This window comes from Pezoporus occidentalis, unplaced genomic scaffold, assembly GCF_034315485.1.
Source record: "Pezoporus occidentalis ecotype Australia unplaced genomic scaffold, CSIRO_AGI_Poc_V1 ctg31, whole genome shotgun sequence".
NCBI lineage: Eukaryota > Metazoa > Chordata > Aves > Psittaciformes > Psittacidae > Pezoporus > Pezoporus occidentalis.
In genome coordinates this window covers 6,428,151-6,448,031 of record NW_026915052.1, presented here as the reverse complement: position 1 = coordinate 6,448,031, position 19,881 = coordinate 6,428,151, and the positions used below count along the sequence as shown (strand labels likewise).

Here is a 19,881-nt window from a genome sequence, read left to right as displayed (position 1 = left end):
TTAATGCTTTCCTGAGGAAAGACTATAGTCTCGGAAGTGTCTGGCTCAGGAGAATGAGATCTACTTGTGATAACAGAGGCTCAATTGCTCTCAGTTAAGCAGATCTGAAATAGGGCTCTGTCAGGAAATGTCCCTCATTTTCATGACTATGCTGCAAAGGCCAACTTTAGTATGTTTTCCATGTTGCCTGGGTGGCCAGCCCTTCTGATTTGGAGACAGTTAGCATTGTGTCATTGCCGCAGAAGTTTGTCTCTGGCTCCTTTTTTTATTGTATCCTCATTCTTCCAGGGTGTGCCCGAGTAATGACTCACGTTGAAAAAAATAGTGCTCTTAGGCTACATGCAGGAATGGGCCTTGTTCACATAAAATGATGCTGGTTTTACTTCTGGAAGAAAATAACTGGTGGTGTTAACAGAAAATTTTCATTAAAAGAGGATTTTTAATACAAGCATTGCTCATTACATGACCAATGTCGGTATGATGTGCAGCTCAAGTAGGATAACAGTATGTGATTTAGTAAGTAGTTGTTTTAAATATTGCTCATTGCCATTGTCAAATAAGCACACAGTTCTTTACATAAGCTCCTTCAGCAGGATTGTCTCAGAAGAGACATTACAATAATTTAAACTTTTCACCCTTCAGGATGCCTGGAGGGGTACTACTGAACTGTTGAGGTATTTTGCAGCACCTTCTGCCTGTAGTAGTTCATCAGGACCTGCAGGTTTAGGGGAGACAGAAGAACTACTGGGTTGTGTGGGAAAGTTTTAAACTGATGTTTGCTCTAGAAGCCATTGAAAAGAAGTCTAATGGTGCTTCCTAGGGTCAGCGGTGAGAGAGTTGTGATGTAGTTGTTTGGTGTCAGCCTGCTTCCTACCAAAATCTGTGCTGCTTGGTCTTAGGTATTTCTGTTGCTTTTTGTTTTGTTATGTGAACAGGTAGGTAAATCACTTCCTTGTACCAAACCACATGAAAACATACTTGAGAAATCTTTTCTTCAAGGTAGGACTGAGGAAGGGGAAACAGATCAAATGGGTACAATTCAGATGAGATTCACTCTATATTTTTCTCTTTATTTTGGATATGTTGCCCAAAAGACTCCTCACTCCTAGGCTAGCAATCTGAGAAGCAAATACATGTAAAATTTGGAGAAAAACTGGGAGAGGAAGAAAGAATTTTGTCCAGCATCTTCCAGCAGAAATTTTCATTTGGTGTCTCATCTTGGCTTTCCTACAAGGCTTTGTCTCCCACAGCATTTTTAGTTTTCTGGAGGTTCTGCAAAAACCAGAATCTCCTCATCTGTTTTCATAAAAACCAGTGGAAAAAAAAAAAAATTTGGTCCCTCTTTGGAAAAAAACTTGCTTTGGGAAAGACAGAATTTAGAAATGACAGGGGTAAAACATAAATACATGCAAAGTGGAAATAGTCTTTCCTCTTTCACAACTGCATAATAGCTCAAAATAGCTTGTGCAGAATTGTGTATGGCTGTTGGCTGCTTTAGGCTTTTGCATAGCTTCCTAATACAATGTGGTGTCTTAAGAAGATCCAGCCCTGGCCAATTAATAAAAAACATCAGATCATGTTTCTTTCTTCTGGGCTCTGGATTTCCATCTGGTCCCGTGCAGTCTTATTAGTGGAGCTGCTCATTTAGGGTTAAAAGAAGACTCCAAAGATCTTGCAAAAACTCAGTGCCACTTCTAAAATTGTATTTTATTTTCTTTCCCCTCAGGATAAATTCATTTAAAATGTTCTGTGAAATGGTGTTTTGTGGATGGTCTGTGAGTTCCTGCCTAAGATACCAGAGAGAAAATGTGGAGCTGACGCTTGCCACAGCATATTTTCAGTTTTTCATGGGAAATGAATGTATTGTATTATTGAGATCATCAAGAGTTTAATTGAATTAAAAAACCTGTTGTGGGTTACAGTTAAAATTTAGCATTCAGCACAGTAAATATATACTAGAAAAGGAGAAAGAAAAACAAAGCCCCACAAAAAAAACCCCAACCAACAACAACAAAAAAAGCAACCTATATAACCCCCCAAACTTTAGCACCAAATCCAGAAAGTAACCAATCTTAAATGAATCTATATAATGTAATTAAATGTTAGCTTCTGACTTAGCCTCCTGTTGACTTATTTACTCCTTCAAGTAGTAAGGACCTTATACAGGAGAGCGTAATATTTGCAAATTGATAACTGAATTGTTAGTGTAGCGTGGAGCAATTCTAAAGCACACAGGCTTAATCTATGTTACTTTTTTTCTTTTCATGCAGTAAGTACAGGGAAAACACTTGCTTTTCTTGGCTTAGCGTATCTTTAATTGCATATGAGTTTCTATGCATTTTACAGTAGTGTAACAATTTATGCTCAGAAGTCTGATTAAATGCAGAGAAATGCTTTGCAATTGAAGAGTTATGACATCTGAGGAAGAAGCTGGAAGATAGAGCTAAGTATTACACAACTACATTTTAGCTCATTTCTTTTTTCCAGATCAAAATGCAGAAATTGCCAAAATAAGTCATGTTACTTGAACTAGGTTCTTATCGGTTTAGGCACATGGTTTTATGCCCCTGGTCAGGTGATCTCATCTTTCTTGTCCAGTGCTGTAAGCCTATAAACTTTGTTAATTTGGACATAATGTGGAAAGGAATGAGGTGAAGCAGCTCTGAGATGGGTACAAGAGACAAATATATTACATCTTTCCAGACCCATCCTGTTCCTGAGAATGTTGTGTCCTGCAGGAAGACGTCACTCCCTGCTGATTTAGAATTCACGCTGCCAGTGAAGTGGGAAGATATCACCAGCTGGGGTAGCAGTCAATGCCTTACAAATCCTAGGAAATCCCGTCTGTATCAGTTTGTGAATGCAATACCTGGGCAATCCCACTTCCATTACTGTGGAGCTTTGCAGTGGCATTCCAGGGTTTAATTTTCACTTACTTTGCGTACCTTTGAATAAGACCTTTCCATGGGATTGGTTTCTGAATAAACCTATACCATGTATGAAATATCAGAGGTGAGAGAGGGGTCTGCAAGTGGCCAAGTTACTGCGTCAGCTGAGTGGCAATGACCAATAAACGACAGCAAAGCAAAGCCTGAACTTTTAAAACCAGTATGATGGTTTTAGTGTGGTGGCTTGCTCTAAAGCCTGTAGCTATGGGGGTGGGTCAACTAATGATAACTGGGCATAGTAAGAAGAAAAAAGGAAGTGAGACCAGTGTTCTTAATTATGCTATTGCTTTCATGGAGGGGTGTTGAGAAAGAATTGGGCAGGGGGATCGGAATTAGATGATTTTAAGGTCCTGTCAAGCCCTGACTATTCTATAATTCTATTAATTTGGAGACTACTGTCATAGCTTGGTGGTGTTTTTGTGGAGCTCCTCAAACCTGAAAGGATGGGTTCGTGGAGAAGATGTGAGAGATTGTTAGCTTTGAGAGGGGTGTGATTAATTTCCTGCCTTTTTGCATCTGAGTCACAAGGCATGCACTGGTGAGCACACAAGATATAGTAAGCAGCAGCCTCAGGTAGTGTTCTCAGAAAGGATTTGTGGCCAGGGGTTGTTTTTCCTTTGTTAGGATTTTTTGGTTTGCTCACTTTGACTGTTTAGCCAGCTTCTTAACCTTGTATTTACATGAACCAAACCACATTGTTTGTTTTGGAAACTGGAGCACCCCAGGCAGATGGGTTGCTGTCAACAAGGGTTTCCCCCCTAGTGCAGGAACCCTAACATCATTAGAGGGTACAGTTTGGCAGCAGAGTCAAGCTGATCTAAAGTCTTGTGGCCAGCAGAAGGGCAGGCACTGCAGTCTTCCCCACTTCTGACCTGTTCCTGTGACTCCCCTGATGATTGTGTACAGCAGGCATGTTTTAAATCCTGCTTCTCAGTGTATACCTGAGGAGAATGAATCTGAATCCTGCATCTATTACCACACCAGCTCCTGGTCAGTAATAAGTTGCATGCATAGGGAGTGCAGGACAAACCTTGGGGGAGTGCAGGTGAATAATTTGGTGTCTCTGGAGCATACTGTGTGGCACGTTAAAAGACTCATTTGCTATTGAACACGACGAGTTTGTGTATATGCATCTCTCTTGTTGTTCTTTTGAAATGTTCTGTATGCTGTCTTTAATTTCCGTGGGGAGGGATGTTCCACCCCTACCCCAAGTTCCAGATTTTTGGTTAAAAAAATACCAAACTCTATGAATGAATAATACGGGTTTTTATCATTGAAAAGAGAAGCAGAGATGACAGGGCTCCTGATATATTAGATACAAACACAAGGAGAACCAGGTGTTCAGTACAAATACCCTCTGAAATAATAAATATTTTGTATAAATAGCATCTCTCTTATGTTAAGGCTGGAGAACAGTTCACGGCTAATGTTGAAAAATGCAGCACGGAATGACTGAGTCAGGCAGGCTGACACTTGGGAATGGGGTCATTTGTTTTGTGCAGTTTTGGGTTTCAGAGGGAGGCCTGCCTACTGCCAACAGGATGTGATTTTCTTGAATTTGGTTTGCACATAGGGTTCTGGAAAGTCAGAGTGGTACTGTGAGGGGAAATTACCAAAGTGAGTGGTAAACAAAAGCAAGTAAAAGGATGGGAAGCTGTTCATTCATCATGTGAAAGGAGTTTTAGCATAATTTTCCTTTTGTTGTTTTAGCATTATTAACAAAATCCACAAGTGACAGCACACACAAGTTTCTCCAGCTTGGTAAAAATTTGCTCTTAGATTAGATGGCTGTAGCTGGGGGTAAACAAGGAATCAATATGCTTCTTGTTTGAGCCGGTAAGGAAGAGGTGGAGAGGTGAAAAGCAGGATAGCAGGGGACTAAGTAGTGGCATACTTATTTGAATCTCAGTTATATGATGTCTGTTGTTCCTGCTGCTAGGAAAGGATGCTGAGCCCCTGAACTCAAAACCTGGGGAGGAGATGACAAGAAACTTTATCATCTTCGTGCAGTTTTACAGAAGATAAAGTAACTGAAGGACAGGTTGTGAATGGTGTCAGGCCTTTGCTATTTTGTCTGTAGGGAGGCAGAAATTACTTACTCCGTTCGGTAGTGTTTCTTGTTGTTTTTGAAGTTTCTTATTAAACATAGTCTTTTTGGCTTTGATTTTAGGTAGCCCTGCTTTTCAGTGAATGTCAGCTCTCGCTCATCATTCAGCAGCTGTTTCCTTATAGCTTAGCAGATCTCTGAATGCTGCACGGTAGTGTATTTCCTGCCTTAAGAGTAGCTTTTTTCTTCCCAGTCTTTTCCTCCTAAGCCACCTTTTTGTGAAAGCATATGGAAGGGCTCTAGACCTGAGACTGATGTTTCTTCACTTCCTAATGGCCTTGCAGTTTGGCTGGGCTCAAATATTCAGAAAAGTTGGAGAGGAGCCTCGTGCTTGTACATAGGACACCTGCATCCTGAGTGATGTCCTTTGTGTGCCGAGTTGTCAGTAGGGCTGTGCTAGAAAAGACCAGGTGATGATTATAAGTACTCTTTTGCCTAGGAAGCGTGCCCAGATTCTACTTGCTATGGCTCCAAGACCATCACAAGGCTGAAGAGGGTCTCTCCACTTGAATCATAGATTAACAGAACGGTTTGGGATGGAAGGGACCTTAAAGATTATCTAATTTCAACCACCCTGTTATGGGCAGGGACACCTTCCACTAGACCAGGTTGCTCAAAGCCCTGTCCAACCTGGCCTTGAACACTGCCAGGGATAGGGCATCCACAGCTTCTCTGAGCAACCTGTTCCAGTGTCTTATCACCCTCACAGCAAAGAATTTCTTCATAATATCTAATCTTCCTAACATCTAATCTAAATCTTTTGTCCTGTCACTACATGTTCTTGTAAAAAGTCCTTCATTAGCTTTCTTGTAGGCCCCCTTTAGTTATTGGAAGACTGTTAGAAGGTCTCCCCAGAGCTTTCTCTTATCCAGGCTACCCAAGCCCAGCTCTCTCAGCCTGTCTTCATGGGAGAGGTGCTCCAGCCCTCTGATCATCTTTGTGGCCCTCCTCTGGACTTACTCCAACAGGCCCACACATTTCTTATGTTGGGGGCCCCACACCTGAACGTAAGTACTCCACGTGGGATCTCATGAGAGCAGAGTAGAAGGCTTGTAGCTTGCTTCTGCTGCGTTTCTCCTTATTGTAAAGCTGGAGGAGTTGTTTATAGTCAGCTGGCCTGCCTCATCTTTGCAGAGAATGCGTTTTGTAGTCTCTCATATGAACAAGATTTAATGGTGTCTTCTGTCTACTTTTTGAGGGCGTGTCTGCGTGGGCCCGTGCCTCATAGAGGGAACTACTGGTGATGGAGCTACTTGAGGCACCAGCAGCCCAAGAGCTGGGGATGTGAATGATTTGGGGTTCAAGCTTTGCATTCCATTCTTGTGATATAACTGCTTATTTTGATTGAGCTTGTGGAATTACAGAAACTGTCTAAGAAAATGGTGGAAAGAGAAAATAAGACAATTGCAAGCACTCTGCAATCATTAGGCTTGGTACATTGTGTGGCTAATGCACTATTTGGCATAAAGCTAAGTGGGGCTTTTTAGGAGGAACACAGTATAAAGTCCAACCAGAAGACTGGCCCTTCTGCAGGTCATGTTAGAGCCACTGCAGTGGAGACTGCCTCTGCCTGCACCGTGGTGCCAAAAACGGATCCAGAGGTGCACGGCTGAAAACTTCCATGCTTGCAAGACTAGCTGGTGCAAGGCATGTGACCTGCACGCCTCCAACACCAGGCTAGGGACCTTCCAGTCCTTGGGACATGTATCTCTGCATGCTTGTTTTTGCCTTGTGTGTAGCTTTGCAAGGTGAATAGTTGTACTTCATCCTTGTTACAATTGGTGAAGTAATCTGTCTGTTTCGTGACAAGAGGGGCTGCTGCGTTCTGTTGGTGTCAGCTGGCGACTGGAGTCCCGGAAATCACTGTTATTCCTTTCAAGTGCCTGCAGGCGTCAGGCTAGGGCTTTTATTTCACTCCTGCAGGAACATTTTGTGCTGCCACCTGGAGGGACATGAACAGAACAATTCACAGGCCAGTTTGCACACTGGCAGGAAGGGAAACTCTTTATTTGCAAGTAAAAGTGTGAAGCTGAAAAAAATATTGTTTCCTAAGAAGTAATAAGAACGTTTACACAGCAATAGAATGAAAGGAAAAAGCTGATCAGTAAAAAAGAGCTAATTCACATCTGCCGGTTTTTGTGGAATGGTGTTGAAGGTGTCTTGATTAAGATTTTGTAGGTATATGTGTATATATGTGTACAGGCTGGGTTTTGTGGCAAAATAAACTGGTTTATAAAACAGTGGAGACTAACATTTTTCCAGCATAGGTTGTTTGTTTGTTTGTTTTTCTCTAATAGTTTGTTATGCAGTATTTTTTTCTCAATAGATTATTAGGTGTCTTTTGCAGGTTGAAAAGTCTAGACTTATTTTTTTTTTTCTTTAAACTGATTTCTCCCCTCACATCCCCCATGTATTAATTAAACCGGTCTTTATGTTCTTTGAGCTTCCAGTAGTTTTAAAGTTTTAATTTATATAATTTATTTTTGTTTTCCAGGTCAGATGTACAATTGTCTGTAAGTATCGTACTGTTGTTCTATTCTATTTTTATGTTTTTATTTTTTTTTTTAGAACTCTTGTGATCGTAATTTCTTTTAAGAAAAATCGAACAGTATCATCTAAGGATTGAAAAAAACAAAACAAAACCAAACCCAGCTCCCCCCACCCCCAGAAAAACCCTCACTAAACCAAACCTGCCTGAAAATTTTTTTTGGAAATTTCATTCAAAAAATATAAACTTACTTATTTTAGTGGCTGTAATTCCTGCAATGCGTTTCAGGATATTTAATGATGCAAATGTGTGCTTTAGTCCCTTTGCTTTTCAGCTTATAAAGAGTTCTGGTAAAGTCAAGTACAGATATAATGTGCTTAGAAAGACTGGGAAGTATACTTAAAGGCAATAGAAAACAAAGATAGACCCCAAAGGGATGCTTTAAGGATTTTCTGAAGCAAGTATAGCAACTGCTGTACTTGCTAGATGACACATTCTTAATGTGGCAGAAATTCTCAAAAGTACTTGCAGCTGAGTTCTACCTTAATGCTCAACATCGGACTTGCATGAGTTAGCCTTGAAATTTTAGGGCCTGAGTCCATTCTCTCCATAGTTTGGGCTGTATCCCATCAAGGTAAATTTGTTTTCAGTAGGTATACCACATATCCCTTACTTGCAGGAACACACTGTGGGACTAGAACATTTTTGCTGGTGCACTGAGGTGAAGAGACAAAATTGCCATTCCAGGTTGAGTGAAGCAGCTAACTTCTGATAGCACATGAGGAAAATACATGCACAATATGGCTGCAAGTCTGTTCAGTTCCTTTCAAACAAAACTGCATGGGGGAAAAAAAGAGCAGATCATGGTAGCTTTCATCCACACCCTGAGTGGAGTTAGTGAATGGCTGAAATAATGTGGCAATCTCTTAATCTAATTCATATTGTCTCAAAGAAGTTAAACATGGTAAAACCAGGAAATGTGCAGTAAAATCCCTGCAGGAGAACAAATTCTGAAAACAGAAGTGACTGTGGTCTCTGCATGAAATCTATAAATGGTTATAATTTTGCAAATGGGAAACCCAGAAATTTTGTAAAGATACTTGCTGCTTTGTATTCTTTCATTCAGGCACTCGGAATTGCAGCTCAACAAATGAAACTGCAGGAACAGGAGCCAGTAGTAATGATAATTTATCAATAAACTCTGCAAGTGGGAACAAAACCAGTGGGGATGGAAGATGGACCGTGGATGTGTTACTGCGCAACAGGGCAATAAATGATTCAAACAATGTAACACGTAAGTGGTTTGGAATGTGACAGGATGTGAATCTTCAGGCTGTTCTGTGTTTTTAGGATGAATTAGCATTTTCAACCTGGACTCTAGCCCAGAGTGCAAAGAGCATTGCAGGGGTATGGATTCAACTGCCTTGCTGAAGTACAGAATGGCCAAATAAATGTATCTACACAGATGAGCGGGAGTGCAATTTAACACCATGATTGGCGTGTGGCCTTGAAGTACTTTTATCACTCTTAAAGTTGGGCTCCTTTCTCTGCTATTATGGCTTTTTAGGTTACAGCTGCAGCAGTTCAAACATATTGTGACATATAGATTTGGAATATATAAGAGTACAGCTGAAGTACTTTATGTATCTTAGAGGAGAGCTGTGTAAATCTTTTAAAATGTTTTTCCCCTTGCCTTTCACAGAGCATAGCCCAGTCCTTACTTTGAAGGCAGAATATGTTGGTGTCACTTCTGTCAACTTATCATGGGCAGTGAACAATGCCACTTCTGAGTCCGACATGTACAGGATAGAGGTTGTAAGTGGTACTGCTGTCAGGAACCTGACATTCAGTGTCACCGAAGCTGAAATTACTGAGTTAATCCCTGGGACAATGTACAATTTCACAGTGTTTGCAGTAGCAGCTGATGATCAGACAGAAGAAAGAGTATCCCTAAGCCTGTATACAAGTAAGTCACAGTTTCTTGCAGGCTTGTATCTAATGGACTGTATTTTGCTGTGCAGTACAGGGCTCTGCCTACCTGTGTGAGGATTTTAACTCAATACTACTGCATATAGACCTGATACTTTAGTCTTAGAGCCTGATCTGGGCTACATGAAGAGGATGAGGTGTTAGTGTGCAACACAAACATAGCTCTGATGTTTTTATTTGGTTTTTAATTATCTTCCTTACACACTTTCCCCTCCATCCTTGTCTCTTTCCTGCCTACCTCTAGGTTTCCAAGGGAAGCCCAGGGAGTCCTGTCAGAGTAATGGCCTGTGCTTCTGCTCTGGAGTGTCAAGGGGAGATGAATCTAACTCAGAATGACTTTTCTTCAGCTTTGTCTTAGCTGATCATTGGTGCAGAAGCCTCCAGGAGCATCTGGTGATGTTGTTGGGGTGCTCCTGCACTCGGAACAATGAGAGAAGAAAATGAAGTAGCGGTGCCTGTGTTTCTTCTGTCCATGCATGTGAGCAGATGTTCTTGCAGGCTGACAAATTGTTGTCTTGTGTTTCACAGAGCCCAGCCCAGTTTTTGACCTCAAGGCAGAATATGTTGGTGTGACTTCTGTCAACTTATCATGGGCAGTGAACGACACTGCTTCCAACTCCTACACGTACAGGATAGAGGTTGTAATTGATACCTCTATTATGAACCTGACATCCAATGTCACTGAGGCTGCAATTACTGAGTTAATCCCTGGGACAATGTACAGTTTCACAGTGTTTGCAGTTGCAGCTGATGGTCAGACAGAAGGAGAAGGAGTATCCCTAAGCCTGTATACAAGTAAGTCACAGTTTCTTGCAGGCCTGTTTCTAATGGACTGTATTTTGCTGTGCAGCACAGGGCTCTGCCTACCTGCCCAGTAGCTGAAATACAACACAGACCTTACCTGGGCTGGCTACTAAGAATGAGGTGTTAATGTGTTGAGGAAACATAGCCCCATTTTGTTGTTGTTGTTTGTTTTTAAAAAACACCAAACCCTGTTTAACACCACCACCACCTGGTGCCAAAACAGTAAGTGCCCCACAACAACAACAAAACTAAACCCAACCAGCCAGAGATGCCCTTTCTTGCCCACCATACTGATCTGTTTCTTGCCCACCTCTAGATTTGTAAGGGAAAACCTGGGAGTCCTGTCAGAGTGAGGCCTGTGCTATTGCTTTGGAGTGTCAAAGGAAGATTAATCCCACTCAGAATGACTTTTCTTCAGTGTTCTCTTAGCTCACCACTGGTGCAGAAGCTTCCAAGGAGCATCTGGTGATGATGTTGGGGTGCTCCTGCACTCGGAACAATGAGAGAAGAAAATGAAGTAGCAGTGCCTGTGTTTCTTCTGTCCATGCATGTGAGCAGGTGTTCTTGCAGGCTGACAAATTGTTGTCTTGTGTTTCACAGAGCCCAGCCCAGTTTTTGACCTCAAGGCAGAATATGTTGGTGTGACTTCTGTCAACTTATCATGGGCAGTGAACGACACTGCTTCCAACTCCTACACATACAGGATAGAGGTTGTAATTGATACCTCTATTATGAACCTGACATCCAATGTCACTGAAGCTGCAATTACTGAGTTAATCCCTGGGACAATGTACAATTTCACAGTGTTTGCAGTTGCAGCTGATGGTCAGACAACAGGAGCAGGAACATCCATAATCCAGTATACAAGTAAGGAAATCATGCCTCTCAACTGCATAAATGTGCAGTTTTTACCAAATTGTGCTGCTTTTTTTACTTTGGGTTTCCAACTCTGTGCTGTTTGTCATTGTGATGTTGCTTTGTACTAGGTTCCTGTGGGCATGAATGCAAGTGGCCTTTGGTAAAAGGGAAAAGGACTGAGATTGTATGCATCACTGTGTGTGCATGTGTTGCCTTTAAAGCAGTTATTTCATCAGCTTCACTGCTCTAGACTATATAATATCCAGCTGCTGCCACAACATGACTTTTTCTAGACTTGAGGGCTGAATAGGCACCCTACAATATTTCTGGAAGCAGGTTCTCTCAGCTCATACCAAATGACATGGCATGCAGGGTTCTGGCTAGGATCACAGGGGCTTCTGGTTCTTGAAAGTATGTTTGAGCTCATTGCAAAGTCCCTCTCCTGTGGCTCCTGTGGCCTATGGTAGTGTGTAGGGACACATCATCGAATGTGGTGCCATTTTTGCTGGCTTTGTGCTGTGCCACCTTTTTCACAGATCAGAGGCGAACAGATGAGAGGAGACGATCTTTCTTTTGTATCTGGCTCAGAAGTGGATGGGGAACAGGCAACGTCTCTACAGAGCAAATAGAAGCAGTGTGTCGTGAAGCTGCTGCTTAGTAGATGAGCTTGTCTAAGCTCCCTGAAGTGAGTCTTGTCTGTCTAGTGCTGATGCTGAACCAAGCTTGCAGATACAGCCCCTCAGGGTGGGTCAGGTGTTGGACCTGCTCAAGGAGCCCATTTTCTTCTGCTGATGTTGAGGAGAGGCTGCTTGAAGGGCTCAGATTAAGACTCACAAGCAAAATTTTGAATTAACAGACCAAGATCACCCTCACTCTGCTTCTTTCCCTGGTTTCCACCTGTTTCTCCCTCTGGAAACCCACTGTAGAAACAAATAATTTTAGCATGTGAAATGAACTGAAATAGAATATAACCCCAGAACTTCTGTGGCCTTTCAAGAGATCCCCCAGCATGAATGTCTGAAAATGGACATTGATACTGTAGAAGTACTGTTTTGCTACAAATAATGATCATTCTATGTACAATAGGGAAATTTGGCTGTGGCTGCTCAATTTATCTGTCTTCACTGATTGTTGTATTGCCTTTCACAGAGCCCAGCCCAGCTCTTGATCTCAAGGAGGGATATGTTGGTGTGATTTCTGTCAACTTATCATGGACAGCGAATGACACTGCTTCCAACTCCTACATGTACAGGATAGAGGTTGTAAGTGGTACCTCTATTATGAACCTGACATCCAATGTTACCGAGGCTGCAATTACTGAGTTAATCCCTGGGACAATGTACAATTTCACAGTGTTTGCAGTTGCAGCTGATGGTCAGACAGAAGGAGAAGGAGTATCCCTAAGCCTGTATACGAGTAAGTCACAGTTTCTTGCAGCCCTGTTTCTGATGGACTGTATTTTACTGATGTGAAGAAAGTGAAGTAGCGGTGCCTGTATTTCTTCTGTCCATGCATGTGAGCAGATGTTCTTGCAGGTTGACAGATTGTTGTCTTGTGTTTCACAGAGCCCAGCCCAGTTCTTGATTTCAAAGCAGAATATGTTGGTGTGACTTCTGTCAACTTATCATGGGCAGTGAACGACACTGCTTCCAACTCCTACACGTACAGGATAGAGGTTGTAACTGATGCCTCTATTATGAACCTGACATCCAGCGTCACTGAAGCTGAAATTGCCGAGTTAATCCCTGGGACAGTGTACAATTTCACAGTGTTTGCAGTTGCAGCTGATGGTCAGACAGAAGGAGAAGGAGTATCCATAAGCCTGTATACAAGTAAGTCAGTTTCTTGCAGGCCTGTTTCTAATGGACTGTATTTTGCTGTGCAGAACAAAGATATGCCTACCTGCCCAAGGGTTGAAATTTAATACTGTTGTAGGCAGAGGTGATGTGCTTTGCCTGCCCACAGGCAGAGTTGTTTGTGTGGAAGAGGCATAGTCTTTTAAAAAATAAACAGCCTCCACTCAAAAAAGAGTGATTGTTGAAGATGGTCATCAAGGCCTGTGACACAAAGAAGGAACACTTCCTGAGAACCTGCTTGCCTGGCCTGGGATTTGTGGGCAGTTTTGCTGCCTTTGCTTTTTGGAGAATGGGAGCCTGAGACCCTTATTTTGAAGGGCTCCAACACGGGGAAAAGTTACTCTGCTGGGGGGAGCTTGAGTGATTTGAAGGCTGCGGATGCCATTGGGCTGCAGCAGAAAAGTGAACTTTAGGCAGCACAAGCTCAGGACAAGAATGGTGGTGAAGGAGCAAGGTGCCTTGGTCATCACCTCTGCTCCTTTTCCGGTGGTACCTGTTGTGTTCTAGCCCTTTCCTGTGCATGGATATACCACCAACTGCTTTCCACACCTTCCCCTGCAACCTTGTATCTTTTCTGACCACACCACTGAAGCAAAATACTGGACTTGCTGCCACCGCAACCTGTGCTTCCACTTTGGAGTGTCAAGGGGAGATGAATCTAACTCAGAATGACTTTTCTTCAGCTTTGTCTTAGCTGATCATTGGTGCAGAAGCCTCCAGGAGCATCTGGTGATGTTGTTGGGGTGCTCCTGCACTCGGAACAATGAGAGAAGAAAATGAAGTAGCGGTGCCTGTGTTTCTTCTGTCCATGCATGTGAGCAGGTGTTCTTGCAGGCTGACAAATTGTTGTCTTGTGTTTCACAGAGCCCAGCCCAGTTTTTGACCTCAAGGCAGAATATGTTGGTGTGACTTCTGTCAACTTATCATGGGCAGTGAACGACACTGCTTCCAACTCCTACACGTACAGGATAGAGGTTGTAATTGATACCTCTATTATGGACCTGACATCCAATGTCACTGAGGCTGCAATTACTGAGTTAATCCCTGGGACAATGTACAGTTTCACAGTGTTTGCAGTTGCAGCTGATGGTCAGACAGAAGGAGAAGGAGTATCCCTAAGCCTGTATACAAGTAAGTCACAGTTTCTTGCACTGTAAGTCACTGTTTCTAATGGACTGTATTTTGCTGTGCAGCACAGGGCTCTGCCTACCTGCCCGAGGGCTGAAAGAACAATATTTTTTCAGGCAGAAGTGCTGCACAGAGCCTGCCTACAGTCAGCAATGTTAATATGTAGGAGAGGGCTCGGTGGGGGGGTGGGGGGGTGGTGGTGTGTGTGTGTTGCCTTCACTCCATGTGTATTATTTTGAAGTGTTCCCAGAGAGGGAGCATTGTGCCTCAGTAACGTCCCCCTTTGGAGGGGCCTGTAGCTGCAGCTGGTCTTCTGGGCAGCACTGTGCTGTTGACCATACTGCACTGCTTGGCTTGCCAGGAGAGAGGAGAAGGTTGAGGTATTCCTGTGTTCTTATGCTGAGCACTATGACCATTGTTGCCCCTCGTTGTGAATATGAGCCACTGTGTAATTTCCTCTGTTTTGTCACATTTTGTCGGAGGTGAATATGGGACAGATTTCTTGATGAGTCTGTCCCAGGGCTCCTCAGGAAAGTTTCCAGATGGGCCCCAGGATGAAGCTGTTAAGAGTGTCTTTGTACTGTGAAAGTTCTGCTTGGCTACTCATAATGCTTAATCAGGCCAAAACATGGAAGTGTGGCTATGCCTCTGCTGCTTCTGTCTCTGTCAGCAAGTATATGTGAGTGTTGATGAAGTCTCATCTTGACTTTCACAGAGCTCAGCTCCATTTTTCATATCCAGGTGGAGTGTGCTGGTCTCTGATTTTTCTCATTGATAAAAAAGTTGTAACTCCTCCTCTAGCAACCAGACATCCAGTATCACCAGAGCTGTTTATAATCATAAGTCCTAGAACCTTCTGTAATTTCACCTTATTTGTAGAAGTAGCTGACAGTGTTACTGAAGGAAAAGAAATATTTATGAAATGCAGTAGAAATAAGTTCCAGTCACTCACATTTGTCTTTTAATTGAATCAGTTTCCTCTGGTACACAATTATGCTTCTTCTTAGTTTCTTAAAATAATACCCTTTCTTAATAACAAAATAATTAAATCCATGAGGTTTTTACCCGTGTATTTGGGAGTGCCAAATACTTTGTCATCAAGAGAGGAAATAAATTTGCTATGTGTTACAACTGTAGAGAGTTTTGGTCTTGAAGGCCAAGTTTTAGAAGATGTTTAGTTTAGAGAAACCTTTCTTCTCAGTGTTACTGCTACATTAACTTTTTTAATACCTTTTTCTATCTGGTCATAAGGATACAGTTTTAACAGTATACTGTAAGACTCTCAGACTGACATGTTATAGTTGCTGCTCTTAAGGATGGCTACTCCTTTCCTCTTAATGCACAGAGCTTATATTCATTGTATTTGTTGGCACCTAAGAGTTCTAAATAATTATACAGTAAGCTAGTGTCAATTTACATACTACTCTATAAATGTTCTTTGAGTGCTATGTTCAGTGCCTGAACAGTATTTTGAAAATTTTGCTGATCTTGACTTACTCAAATTTTCTCAGTAAACCTGTCTGCAGAGGAGTTAGAGAGCACAGAATAGGTCACTAATACTTAGTGTGCTACATACTTCCCTTCCTCATAGGGTAACAAGTCCTTGTAGGCAGTAGCTTTATCTTTTTAAAAGTGGAAAAGAATATTGAAGTTTTCTAAACATTTATACGCAGAACTTGGCTTTGTTTTTGTATTTTAACAGCTCCTGCCTTAGTGAATTCATTTCAGTGTGAACCAGTGCTCAAGGAGTCTTCTCTAATACTGAAGTGGGAATGTCCTCCTGGTAACAATTCTGGCTTCAAAATTAAAATATTTAATGATACATGGGAAAAAGAAGAACAGGCTCCATCCTGCATTGGAGAAGGCTCAGCAGAAACCTTCGTAACACCATCTTTAGATTATTTCAGCATCTATACTGTTACTATTGCAACTCTTTCAAACAGTTCTAAAAGTGATCCAGTACAGAAAATGTGTAATACAAGCATTACTGGTAAGCATTGCGATTTGAGAGCTAAAAATATTCATAGGACTAAAATGTTGACTTCATAATTGCAGAACAGAAAACTTGAATGCAGTACACTATCACCCTACACACTATGCATAATATACAGTGTTCATGCAAACTCTAATGTGACGCACAATAAATATGCATTATATGAATAGCATCAGTGTTACAGCATTTTACTGTTTAGAAAACTCTCTTTACCAGTCAGGTACTAAAAAATATTTCTGTTTATAGACCCACCTGCTCCAAGCAAACCTCCTTTAGTCAAGGTAGTCAGTCACAACTCGTTGTCTGTTGAATTCTCCAACTTTGAGTCAGTGAATGGACCATTAAAAGCCTATGCAGTATTGATCACAACAGAAGAACAAGGTGAGATGTTATAATGTTATCTTGTAGTTTTGTGAAATAATTTATCAGACAGCATTATGTTTTAAACTCTAAACAGGTGTTAAATGGATAGAGGAAAATCTGACTCACTATTTTCAGTCACCTTTCAAAAGTCATAAGGCAAACACCTTGCTTGCTTGAAGTCAGATCACTCCTTGTTTTCAGAAAGCTACTGTTTTCACTCAACCTTTTCCATCCTGACTTGTCCTTGTATAAAAGTCTCATATGTATTGCCACTGTGCTGTTACCATTTTGATTTGCTGCCACAAGATTGTGGAGTATCCCTTTTTCCTCAGAGAATAATTTTCAGAGCTACTAATTGGAGCAGCTTTGGAATGTGAAGTGGTTTTCCCCCTCCCTTCTTCAGCTGCAAGATATCTGCAATAAGATCTTTAAAGGAAAAAAAAAAAAGAAGAGAGCTTTCCTTCTCATTTTACTTAGAATGCTTTATTAACTGAGAGAAATAGGGTACAGATGGAAAGCTTGAATAGCATTGTCAGCATTACATGCCGTGGGAGGTTGAACACCATGAAAGCTAGAGGGTGGTTTATTAAGCTCCTGTCTTTAAAGCATCAGAACAGAGATACATCTTTAATTGGTGAATGTCCAGTGATAAATCATGAAGCTAGGGAACTTACCTTTGCAGTGTAGGTTCCAATTGGATGTCATTTAATTTCTGCCCATGCACTGGAGGAATAGAGCAGCTTATGGAGATAGTTTCCCCCAAGCAGGATTTGACATTACTTCTTATCCTTTGTCTTAATACTGGAAATCCATCTTGCAGCAGTTAAACTGTGGATCTTTCTTCTGTGGTTTTGCATATAATATACATCCAAGAAATGCCCATGTATGTGTAGTATACCGGTGCACATGTTTTCACATGCCTACTCAGCTGCCCTGGAGTTGCTGATTTGACTGTCAGTCTTTTGAATGCAGTAACAGCTCTGCTTGTACATTCAGCCAGTCCTTTTTAGTCATGATGAGATTCAGGGCATTCTTCTGTATAGTTTTGATTGCAAAGTTTTCAAGATGTGATTGACAGAAAGAAGGAAGGAAAACTGCCTGTATTTATAATATAGAATCTGAGTACTTTGATAGGAGCAGAAAACTATCCTTACAGCCAAGCATCACTTCAGCTTTATACTGTTGAAATAGCATTAATATGTTTGAGATGTGTTTCTCTCTCTTAAAACAGACATTTCCTTTAGGATAGACAGAGGGGACTTTCTTCAGTTGTATAAGCAATGGTGTCTAAGGCTGTTTGAGATGCCCAGGGGTGATATCCAAAATACCCTCAAGGACCAGCAGATATAACCTGGGTTGTACATCCATTTGAAATGGAAGATAGGGATAAGACAGACATATAATGTATCTGAGATAGTACTGAACATCCATTTCTATGCAACTAAATGAATTGCAACCAATTAACCAATCTAGTGCTTTAGAAGAGCTGTCTTGCGCCCTGTTCCTGCACAATTAGAAGCTGGTGAGAGCTTTGCTACTGGTGACAGTGAGCCACCAGCTCATTGGTGGCAGATCAAACCTTGTCTTCACAACTGTAGAAAATTTGTTAGGGCTTTTCCATCTTTCAGAGCTCCTGCAGGGCTTCTTTTTGAAGGTGAATTCAAGACTATATCTGCTTTTAGAAAGAGCTTTTAGCTTAAAGGCACTCAGCAGAGAACTATTTATGCAAACCTCAGTCGAATGAGAAAGATGCTTCTTCCTCCTGCAATATATGAATACTTAACATCAGATTGCTTGCTCTTCAGTTCTTGGACAACTGGTAATTTGAGCTTCTGTTATATATGCCTCAACTGTATAATCCACCTCATGTTAGGATGGTTGTATGGGGCTTTGGGGAACCTGTCTAGTGGAAGTTGTCTCTGCTTGTGGCAGGGGGTTGGAACTAGATTATTAAGGTCCCTTCCAAACCGAACCATTCTTTGATTCTATGAAGTTTCTAGGATTCATCTTCTAACAACAGACTAAAGCGATGCTCTTCTGCAGGTGGTGCCCTGTTGGTCACTGGCTGCGATAGCCCATTCTGCCGAAACTTCTGGAAGTGAAACTTCTGGTCATGGTTTTGTCCAATGCTTGTCTATGTCAAGAAAAGGCAGAATTTAACTCCTTGGTCTCCTACGGTTTAAGTGTGCGACTTCCTATAAGACACAGCAAGGAAGGTCAGCACGAGTTTAGTGTCACCCTGAATGAGTTTTGATGCTGTTTGGGTAGCACACATTACCAAATACCAATTTGCATCATACTCTCCACATATGATAGTTGATACGTGGATATGACTGACTTGCTTAGTGAAGACTGTCCAGGGGAACATCAGAATCGATCACTAATGTAGCTTTACAGAGAAGCTCCACCACACATGGTAGAAATAAAATCAAAAGGAGGTTAAAACAGGTAACGCTGGGGAGTAGGGAGGTAGTTCAGTAGGTTGCACTGCAGTAGATGAGATTCAAGATTGTTGCACTCAGCCTTTCATTTCAGGCAGCATTTATGGAGTAATAATAACTGTGGTGAATGTGACCATCTCACCACTGTGACGATAGGTAATAAATCAGTGGATGATGTATACAACATATATCCTTGTTTTTTTCCTGAAGGTTGTGGGTCTTTGAAGTCCAAATTGAACAATACGTATGAAGATTTCAAGAAGAAGATGACTGTCACCTATGTAACATACGTTGTAGCTACAGAGCAGGCAAAATCACCTTTTCCTTCTCAGAATGGTACAAACATCGTTAACGTAGGCAATGGAGACAAACCATGTGGCTACAAAAATGGACCATTGACTCCACTTCGTTCATACAGGTAAATTTTTTTGCAGTTGAAATCTAAAAGAGTTATCTTAAGAAAAAATGACATCTTGCTTAGGGTTGTTAAAACCATGTAATGTACTACTTTTTTTTTTTCTTCTCCCTTATCAACAGGGCAAGTGTTGCAGGTTTCACTAATGTAACCTTTAATATGGATGGTATCATTGTGGCAGAAGATAGTTATGTATCATTTTCACCCTGTTCTGAAGCAGTTTTGCTACCGCAGGATCCAGGTATAGTTAATGTCAAGTATAGGACTGGCAGCTTGGCACATGCCCCCTGTGTGGAGATTCCTTAGTTATGGCGACTTTCATAACAACAAAACACCTGCTGGTTTCTCTGTGATGTACTATTTCTGTCCAGCTTTGCAGTGACAATTTACAGTGACTTTGCTCTGTAAATTCACACCTTGCTAGTTCTGTGAATGACTTCTTTTTTCCATGTATGACTTCCACTGTGGAAGTAACCAAAAGCTGTGCTACT

At 41.6% G+C, this 19,881-nt stretch overlaps 1 protein-coding gene across 7 annotated transcripts in view; it reads left to right on the top strand.

The window, feature by feature from the left end:
• Positions 1–19,881, top strand: part of PTPRJ (protein tyrosine phosphatase receptor type J) — a 71,872-nt gene that overhangs the window by 40,905 nt on the left and 11,086 nt on the right. The window contains exons 2-13 of one of the 7 annotated variants that reach the window (XM_062628133.1): positions 7,550–7,568; positions 8,670–8,837; positions 9,246–9,509; positions 10,061–10,327; positions 10,937–11,203; positions 12,344–12,610; positions 12,760–13,026; positions 13,915–14,181; positions 15,881–16,168; positions 16,418–16,552; positions 19,186–19,393; positions 19,513–19,631. In XM_062628133.1, coding sequence (XP_062484117.1) covers positions 7,550–7,568; positions 8,670–8,837; positions 9,246–9,509; positions 10,061–10,327; positions 10,937–11,203; positions 12,344–12,610; positions 12,760–13,026; positions 13,915–14,181; positions 15,881–16,168; positions 16,418–16,552; positions 19,186–19,393; positions 19,513–19,631 — 2,536 coding nt within the window. The remainder of the gene's footprint in view (positions 1–7,549; positions 7,569–8,669; positions 8,838–9,245; positions 9,510–10,060; positions 10,328–10,936; positions 11,204–12,343; positions 12,611–12,759; positions 13,027–13,914; positions 14,182–15,880; positions 16,169–16,417; positions 16,553–19,185; positions 19,394–19,512; positions 19,632–19,881) is intronic. The other 6 variants (XM_062628137.1, XM_062628136.1, XM_062628135.1 and 3 more) reach the window with 6 other exon arrangements.